The sequence below is a fragment of the Oncorhynchus masou genome, chromosome 24, assembly GCF_036934945.1.
Source record: "Oncorhynchus masou masou isolate Uvic2021 chromosome 24, UVic_Omas_1.1, whole genome shotgun sequence".
NCBI lineage: Eukaryota > Metazoa > Chordata > Actinopteri > Salmoniformes > Salmonidae > Oncorhynchus > Oncorhynchus masou.
The window spans coordinates 60,474,110-60,484,269 of NC_088235.1; the positions used below are offsets into that span (position 1 = coordinate 60,474,110).

At 42.2% G+C, this 10,160-nt stretch overlaps 1 protein-coding gene across 1 annotated transcript in view; it reads left to right on the forward strand.

Annotated features, from left to right (window-relative positions):
* Positions 1-9,918, forward strand: part of LOC135512420 (echinoderm microtubule-associated protein-like 4) — a 55,616-nt gene extending 45,698 nt beyond the window's left edge. The window contains 4 exon segments of the mRNA XM_064934440.1: positions 2-100; positions 7,865-7,995; positions 8,138-8,338; positions 8,341-9,918. Coding sequence (XP_064790512.1) covers positions 2-100; positions 7,865-7,995; positions 8,138-8,338; positions 8,341-8,685 — 776 coding nt within the window. The 3' untranslated portion in view covers positions 8,686-9,918.
* The last annotated feature ends 242 nt before the right edge of the window (positions 9,919-10,160 follow it).

Consider the following 10,160-nt stretch of genomic DNA (forward strand, 5'->3'; position numbering starts at 1 on the left):
GGGGACATTCCAAATGGCTGCAAGTACATCCGTAACCGTTCTGAGTGTAAGGACATTGACTGGGCCACCTACACCTGTGTGCTGGGCTACCATGTCTTCGGTCAGTACCTAGGTTATATGGATATGGTGTGGGATTGGTTTTTCTGTTCGGGGTGATTCATCCTCAAACACGTTGGCACGGTTCTTGGCTGTGCCATGCTAGATTTCTGTGTCTGTGTCTGTGTGTTTTTACTTTCACTGGTGTGGGTTTATAAGCTGCTGTGGTTGTGTGGTTGCAATTTATGTTTCTATGAGTCCTACTACTGAACAGAGTGTGGTTTGGGAGTTTGCACATCAGCAACTTATCGCACGCACTCTTACACGTTCTGCCTATTGCCCCGGTTTTATTTTCTCTCCCTTCATTCATCCTCTCTTTCTCTACTCTTTCTTATTCAGTTTTTTTTTTTTTAGATGTCGTACCCAAGTTTGTAGCATTGAAAGGAAATCAAGAGCTCTAATTTGAATAATAGGAATTTAATGTCCTTCCATTCCAACTCTCGTTCTGCTACCAGAATTGTCCCTGCTGTGCTTTTCACTACTGGTTTTGTCCCACTGCAGCATTGTGTGTTATGTGGTATCTCTCTCGTTCTTTCTTTATTTCTCTCTCCCTCTTTTTTTTGTCTCTCTGTCCATCACTTTTTCACTGTCCATCTCGTTCTCTCACTCACTCACTCACTCACTCACTCACTCACTCACTCACTCACTCACTCACTCACTCATCACTCACTTCCCCCCCATCCCAGTTTTTTCATTCTCTCTTTCGGAGGGACTTGGGCTCAGAATAATAGCCCCACATTAGCCCCCCACTCCACATATTTCAGTTCTTTATGGGGCTGGAAATATAGTTAACTCTTGACTTTCTGTTTTCACAGTTCTCAGCCAGTAGATTGTCTGAGGCTACAACCAGGGGTGTAATGATTAGGCCCCAAAATTAAAGTAGGCAACAAGCCTTGTTGTAATCTGATATCCAGGGGTTAATTGAATTGGGTGGTGGGGAACCCTCCTTTTTTCTGACCATTCCAAACCAAAAGTTGTTTTATTGCTTTTAAAATATAGGTTGTGAATGTAATTGTTATTTTCATGAATTCGCCCAATAGGCTAGTGCAATTTTGGTTTCATGTAGGCTTATTGGTATGAAAATAAACACGACTGAATAACTTGCTATTTACATGTCCTGTTTTTGGCTTCAAAGCCAATAACAATTGTAGGCTATAGCAAATGCGCATTTTTATGCTGTCACAGAATAATAATTGAGATAATGCAAATAATTTATGACTACTTAGTTGGGCTAACCTTTTTTGAGCTTCTTGCTGTAGGCCTACTTTATCATTCTTTGCCGGCATCCCTAATCCCTACCCGTTAGCCTACCTGCTTCTGCTGTAATATTCTAACAGGTCAACTCTTGCTGGCCAAACATCATTAAATGTTGCTAAGTTATATAGCTATAGTGTGGATAAAGGGCTTCTTTTTTAAATTTAACAGGCACCCAAATGGTGCAACTGCTGCGTTGGCAACACAATAATCAGACAGAGACAAGCTGGCTCAGGGAAAAAATTTGCACGAGCTACCTTGTGGTTGGCTACTATGTTGCAATATCAATATTCTCGGAGCCACCTTGTTGATACAAAATGGTACAATAGACTCCGAGACGCCTCGTTCGTTAATGCAATGTTTCAATATTCTCAGAGCCACCTTGTTGATACAATGCTTCAATATCCACCGGTTTTTGTTTTTCTTCCCTTCCCTGGCGAATAATGCAGAAAGGCAAATGCGAAAATGAGCTGGGCACACACATTATGAGGAACATCTCTGAATGCATCGCAACGAGACAATGGTGGTGGGAAGGGCACGAGACGATGACACTGTCATAATACACTGTATGCGCCATTCAACAAAGGTGGCTTTAAATAGCCTACAGCAGGGGGTTGGCAACCTTTTTCATGTGGAGTGCCAGTTTACAATTGATCCAGTTGAGGCCCCTCAGAGGAAGGGGAGGACCATTCTCCTCAATAAATTTCATAAAAAATTGTAAAACATTTAAAGTTATCCTTTTTAGATCAAACTATACTAGATATATTCACATCACCAAATAACTGATTAAAACACAGGTCTACAGTAGCCTTAGCAGCACCATGGTGTAGCCGGAGGACAGCTAGTTTCCATCCTCATCTGGGTACATTGACTTCAATACAAAACCTAGGAGGCTTAAGGTTCTCACCCCCTTTCGTAGACTAACACAGGAATCATGACAACTTCCGGAGGACATCCTCCAACCTATCAGAGCTCTTGCAGCATTAACTGACATCTTGTCCACCCAATCAAAGGATCATACAATGAATCTAGTACTGAAAACATAAGCTACAGCTAGCTAGCACTGCAGTGCAAAAATCTGGTGATTAGATAACTCTGAGAGAAAGACAATAGTTGAACAGTTTTGAGCAAATTAATTTCTTAAATGAAGGAGAAGCAAGAAAGGGAGTGAGAGCTAGCTATATTTCATTGTATTTTTTTTTTAAACTTTCACTTAAAGATGCACTCTGCCATTTCCTTCTTGCTAAAATTCTAATAGTTTGATTTAATTTCAGTTTGTGACAAAACAAGCCAGTATAGTGTAGAGTCATTGTACCATCTAAACTGCTGTGAAATATATTTTCCATAACCAAAAATATTTCATTTTCAGCTGTTTTGAAGACTGTGTACAAAACTGAAAGTAATAGACGCAAAAATTAAACATAAGAATGGGAAGCATAGAAATAAAGCAGATAGAACAGATCTACCTCAACTTAGACTTGCACACACAACATATATTTATATGTGAATTGGGACATATCACCCAAAAAGTTACATATTGCAGCTAGCTAGCGAATGCTGCTAGCCATTTTAGCCTACTCATACACCTGGCTCAAACAGAGAGGGATGTTATGTTAGCTAGCTGGCTATGGCTATCCAAGTCAAGGTAAGCTTTCGGTTTTATTAGTTTGTTGTTTCCGGGGCCCGTCGGTGTAAATGCCTAACTGCTTGCTGTACACTACTGCATGATAGTAGTGGGTTTACTAACGCTTTAGTTCTAGTAGCTATGTTGACTATGATGTTAGCTAATATGTTGACAACTATGTAGGCTGTATGTAGCAGTTATGATATGACGGTTTGGCTTGGAAAGTTTTTTTTTTTACCTGGTCACAGAATAGCGCATAGATGTGAGAAGGAATTATACAACGAGCAAAGAGACCGTGCTGTTTGTATGTGGTTGCTGTGTAAGTTAACTGTGTTTGGGCGTGATCATGGGTGTATTTATTCAGCTGATTCTGTTAAAACGTTTTCTTAAATGGATGCTAACAAAACTAAACAGGGACAAACATATCTGAATTTGTCCAATATAAACTCTTGTTTGCAACTGTTTGGACTAATGATTCCACCCTAGATCAGCTAAATGCAGGCAGGAGTTTGCAAGGTGGTATTGAATCTGTCAATGTCTGTCACCTTGATTAAAAAATTTCGACCTGTGCACCTACATTGTAAACTTTCATTCATAGGATATTTATCATGATGGGTATAAGGACAATTTGAGTGTCATGTAGTAGCCTAAACCTATCAATATATTGAATGACGGTATTGAATGTGTCACTGTCAGCTTGATTACAACATTTTTCTCTCGACCTGTGCACCTACGTTGTAAACTTTCATTTGTAGGCTAGGTTTTAGCAACCTCGTGATGGGTATAGGGGGAAAGTTGAGTATCATGTAATAGCTTAAACCTATCGATGTAATATTGAGCTGGGTGAAAGGAATATGAATGACAGTCATACAATATTCTGTAACGAAATAAGGCCATGTTCATGAAAAGAACACACTGTGCTCCACTATGCCTACGTGTTGTACGGAGGTGCTGTCCATTCAGCACCATGCCACAGTGCCCGTTATGCCTACGTGTTGTACCGAGGCGCTGTCCATTCAGCACCATGCCACGGTGCTCCGCTATGTCTATGTGTTGTACCGAGGCGCTGTTCATTCTTTGGTCAATTTTTTTTTTGTCTTCATGCGTCCTTGTCAATTGTAATCCTAAGTAAGTCATTTGATAATTTCCCTTCAGATTTCCCTTCACTTCCTCAACCACCAAACTTTACAGTTGGCACTATGCATTGGGGCAGGTAGCGTTCTCCTGGCATCGGCCAAACCCAGATTCTTCCGTTGGACTGCCAAATGGTGACGCGTGATTCCTCACTCCAGAGAACACGTTTCCACTGCTCCAGAGTCCAATGATGGCAAGCTTTACACCACTCCACACTTGACATTGCTCATGGCGATCTTAGGCTTGTGTGTGGCTTCTCAGCCATGGAAACCCATTTCATGACGCTCCAGACAGACAGTTCTTGTGCTGACGTTTCGTCAAGAGGCAGTTTGAAACTCGGTACTGAGTATTGCAACCGAGGACAGACAATTTTTATGTGATATGCGCTTCATCACTCGGCGGCCCCGTTCTGTGAGCTTGTGTGGCCTACCACTTCACGGCTGAGTCGTTGTTGCTCCTAGACGTTTCCACTTCACAATAACAGCACTTAGTTGCCCGGGGCTGCTCTCGAAGGGCAGAAATTTGACGAACGGAGTTGTTGGAAAGGTGGCATCCTAAATGGTGCCACGTTGAAAGTTACTGAGCTCTTCGGTAAGACCATTCTACCGCGATTGTTTGTCTTTGGAAATTGCATGGCTATGTGCTCAATTTTATACACCTGTCAGCAATATGTGGCTGAAATAGCCTGTCAGTAACATATGGCTAAAACACTAATTTGAAGGATATATATTGTGTGTGTACAATTTATCTGTAAGGTCCTTAATTTGAAACACAGATTCAACCGCGAAGATCAGGGAGGTTTTCCAATGCCCCGCAAAGAAGGGCACCTATTGGTAGATGAATAAAAAATAAAGCAGACATTGAATATCCCTTTTGAGCATTGTGACTGTATTAAATACACTGTGGATAGTGTATCAATACACCCAGTCACTGAAAGGATACAGGCTTCCTTCCTAACTCAGTTGCCAGAAAGGAAGGAAACTGCTCAGGAATTTCACCATGAGGTTAATGGTGACTTCAAAACAGTTTGATGGCTGTGATAGGAGATCTACAACAACATTGCATTTACTCCACAACACTAACCTAATTGACAGAGTGGAAAAGAAAGAAGCCTGTACATAATGAAAAATAGTATTCCAAAACATGCATCCTGTTTACAATAAGGCACTAAAATAAAACTACAAAGAATGTGGCAAATATATAACCTTTATGTCCTGAATACAAAGCGTTAAGTTTGGGGCAAATCCAGCACATCACTCTTCATATTTTCAATCGTGGTGGTGGCTGCATCATGTTATGGGTAGGCTTTCATCTGCATGACCTAGAGTTTTCTTTTTTTTTTTTTTTTTTTTTAGGAAAACAATCCAGGTGTGCAAAGCTCATAGAGACTTACCCAGAAAGACTCACAGTTGTAATCTCTGCCAAAGGCCATTCTAACATGTATTGACTCAGGGGTTGAATACTTATCTAATCAAGATATTTTAGTGTTTTATTTACTTACTTACTTACTTTTACAAATGTTCACATTTTTCTTCCAATTTGGCATTACAAAGTATTTTGTGTAGATCGTTGACAAAAAAAAGTTTCATCCCACTTTGTAACACAAGTGGAAAAAGTAAAGGGGTGTGAATACTTTCTGAAGACAGGACATCAAACCCGATATTTTTTTAGTTCTGTAGTATTTCACTGAAAGGGGTGAAATACTAAAACTCTCTTCATGACAATTAGGCATAGGAGACAATTTACTTTTTGACAAAACAAATCCACTTTACTACAGTACGCACTCTTTCTGACAGTTGTACACAAGAGTATATTTTTTCAAATACAGTGTTTCGTTTCTGCACGAGTCAGGTTCACCACCGTATAATTAATCAGATATCACTTCATAAAAAGTTTTGTTCAAGAGACTGTTCCAGTTAATATTTAAATGTACGAAATTGTCTGATACTCGATCATTAGGTTCCGTCACCGTATTAAAATCCCCACATACACTACCGGTAAAAGGTTTTTAGAACACCTACTCATTCAAGAGTTTTTCTTTTTACGATTTTCTACATTGTAGAAATGAAATGACACATATGGAATCATGTAGTAAGCAAAAACGTGTTAAATAAATCCAAATATTCCAAATATAATATTGGCGATTCTTCAAATAGCCTCCCTTTGCCTTGATGACTGCTTTGCACACTCTTGGCATTCTCTCAACCAGCTTCATGAGGTTGTCACCTGGAATGCATTTCAATTAACAGATGTGCCTTGTTAAAAGGTAATTTGTGGAATTTCTTTCCTTAATGCATCTGAGCCAATCAGTTGTGTTGTGACAAGGTCGAGATGGTATACAGAAGATAGTCCTATTTGGTCAAAAAAAACAAGTCCATATTATGGCAAGAATAGCTCAAATAAACAAAGAGAAATGACAGTTCATTACTTTAAGACATGAAGGTCAGTCAATGCAGTGTGGGTGAACGGATGATCACTGCATGTGTATTTCCCGCTGTAAAGCATGGAGGAGGTGTTGTGATGTGGGGGTGCTTTGCTGGTGACACTGTCTGTGATTCATTTAGAAATCAAGGCACACTTAACCAGTATGGCTACCGCAGCATTCTGCAGCGATACGCCATCCCATCTGGTTTGGGCTTAGTGGGACTATTTGTTTTTCAACAGGACAATGACCCAACACACCTCCAGGCTGTGTAATGGATATTTTACCAAGAATTAGAGTGATGGAGTGCTGCATCAGATGACCTAGCCTCCACAATCCCCCGACCTCAACCAAATTGAGATGGTTTGGGATGAGTTGGACCGCAGAGTGAAGGAAAATCAGACAACAAGTGCTCAGCATATGTGTGAACTCCTTCAACACTGTTGGAAAGCATTCCAGATGAAGCTGGTTGAGAGAATGCCAAGAGTGTGAAAAGCTGTCATCATGGCAAAGAGTGGCTATTTGAAGAATCTCAAATATAAAATATATATTGATTTGATTAACACTTTTGGTTACTGGATGCTTCCATATGTCTTCACTATTATTCTACAATTAAAAAATCTATTTAAAAAAAGTAAAAATAAAGAAAAACCCTTGAAAGAGTCGGTGTTCCAAAACTTTTGACCGGTAGTGTATAATTACTGAATCTCACACATACATATCCCGTTAGTTTAATAAATTATAGCTTTTTCTTACTTGCAACACATTTTGAGTATACTGTACATTTATCACTTATTTTCGTCCAATAATAATTAATTGATGTCTGCAATGTTATTGTAAGCTTATTTTTTTGTTGTTGATTATTTGCCTACCTTAATCTTGCTTTTTATCTTGGTTTTGGATTGGGAAGTGTGAACAGTGTTTCACTCCACCTGCTTTGGGGGATGGGGTATTTCCACACACCCCACTTTGCCATACCCTAGGTTTAGCTGAACTGACGCCACTGGCTGTAACTGATAGGACCCCTGAGAATAGAGATTGCATACGTGTGTGTGAAGTGATCACTATTTCTATATGTGCATGCATATGTTTTTGTACAGACCCGTGAGGGAGGGAAAGTAGGATAGGGAGTGTATTGAGCATGTTAGAGTGCATGGAGAGGTATATGAAGTCTCTCTTACAGTGTTTGTTTGCCCCCTGGTGGTATGCTTTTGACATGACTTTATGTACGGGCACATATGGAAAGTACACACAGGTTCACTGCTCAGACTCCATATTTTAACTATGATAGTGGGGCAAAACCACCAATGTGTGTGTGTGTTTGTGTCTTCCAGGAGTGTGGCCTGAGGGTTCCGATGGCACAGACATCAACGCCCTGATCAGATCCCACAACAGGAAGGTGATCGCTCTGGCTGATGACTTCTGCAAAGTGCACCTCTTCCAGTACCCCTGTGCCAGACCCAAGGTAAGCCAGCCCTGCCCCTGGGCACCAGCCACTTACTGAACACTGATCAGTGCTACCATCCCTGTACTAAGCGTAGACTGTATATACTATAACATACTGTAATATTTGCTTCAAATCATAATATAATCTCCTTCCTCCGCAGGCACCGAGCCACAAATATAGCGCCCACAGCAGTCATGTGACTAATGTGACCTTCATGCACAACGACAGTCACTTGGTGTCCACGGGCGGGAAAGATACCAGTGTCATGCAGTGGCGGCTGGTGGAGAAGACCCCCTCATTGGTCCCCAGCGACTCTTCCCTCTCTCTGGGGGAGGGGCTCCTGCATAACTCCAACCCCGCGTCACCATCCCAGCGGTGCCCCTGACGCCCACCCCCACCGAGCCGGCCGTGATGCCAATCGCGACCCCAACTCCGCCCTCCGTCCTCGACCTGACCTCTGACCCCCCAGCAGTGCCCTGCGGGGATACGGCCATCGTCACGCCTACCCCACCACCCACCGAGCCCACGACCAATGGACGGCAGGAGAGCTCCCCTGACACCCCTCCCCCATCCGGGATGACCCCACCCCACTCAGAGTCTACCCCACCCCCCTCCCACAGCACGCTGAGCCCCAAGGACAGCCTGGACCCCAGCGACGACACGGCCACTCCTAGCGACGAGGGCCGCCCTTTCACCCCACCCTCGTAAAGACCGACACTTGTGATGCAGCCTAGTGCGCTCTCCTGCTCAGCACTCCCCCTGGAGGCACCTCGATGTCACTGCGTTTCTCAGGAGAAGCGCAGCAGGGTTCAATATTTGCTGTTCAGGTTTCCTTTTTTTCTTTTTAGTTTCTTTTCATGCTCTTCTTTTTGTTTCGAAGTCTGTGTTAATTGGATAAGAATGGAGGGTGTAAGTGAGACAAGCAGTGATATTAGTGGCTGATGTTTTTTTAACGCTGTCACTCAGCCTTGTGTGAGGAGAGAATGTTGTGGTTGTTCTGGGTCGTATGGTTAAGTCAAGTCTGCAGATGAATGCTCTGTGAGAGAGGGACACACAAGCACACAGACGTGCAAACACTAGCACTAATACACAAAGACACACAAAATCACACTCCAACATCACTCCTTGATCAGCCAAATATCAGGATCATTTACACAGTTCAAATATCATTGTAATGTTGCTATCATAGATACTCATATAGTACTTGATACCAAGTATTACTTATGTCTTTATACACAAGTATATTATGCTACAAGAGCCTAGTGCCTCTTCTCTGAGCCTAGCTAATGCTAGGCAGGTACCCCTGGCTAATGCTCACTCCCCAGTCCAGCCCTTTGTCAATACTCATCATATAGTCTTTAGGCTATGTTACCATAGAAACTTAAACCTAATCCTAGCTCAATAATGCAACAATCTGCAATAACACACCATAGCATACTGTGTGACCAGACACAAGCAGTTATACACATGCAGCTAATAGCACACACACTCCATCATTCTGGACTTTCAATCAGGTGTGTGTGTGCGCGCGCGCCTGCAGACTGCTTCATGGCAATAAGCTGTTCTCTCTGGTAAGAGTCCCTGCAGGAAACTCATCCATCCAGCCTCGCTGTAAAGGCCAAAAAGGACTGATGAATAATGGTCCATAGGATATCCTGTGGCCCATGGACATTATGACCACACTGAACCACCAGCGACACACGTACCCAGGTGACTCTCTCACCTGCTCGCCCTACCTTAACATGCTACCATTTTTTTTTTAGCGTTTCTTTTCATTTTTTATTTAGGATTTAGACCTTTTTAAAAGCTCGTTCTGGGGAGTGTTCCTTCTCTGCTCTATGGACTGAGATGTTTTTAAGAAATGTTATGTGTTATGTGTGTGTGTGAGCTGCCGTTTACACGTTGTGTCATTCCGGAGGAGGGTTTGTCCAGCTCCCCCCTCCTCCCAATCTGCAGCAACTCAGGACGGGATCACGCTCACAGGAATACACAGCCAACAGAGAGCGAGAGAGACTCTTCTCTTCTACCCAGTCTTATCTTTATCCCCTCGGTGGGAATGCGCTGGTACATTTCCACAGACATGGCATAGAGGAGAGGGAGAGAGAGGGAGAGAGAGAGAAAGGCTCTTCTGTTTTTCAGCTGGGAATGGAGGAGAGTTTTTTTTTTTTTTTTTTTTTTTTTTT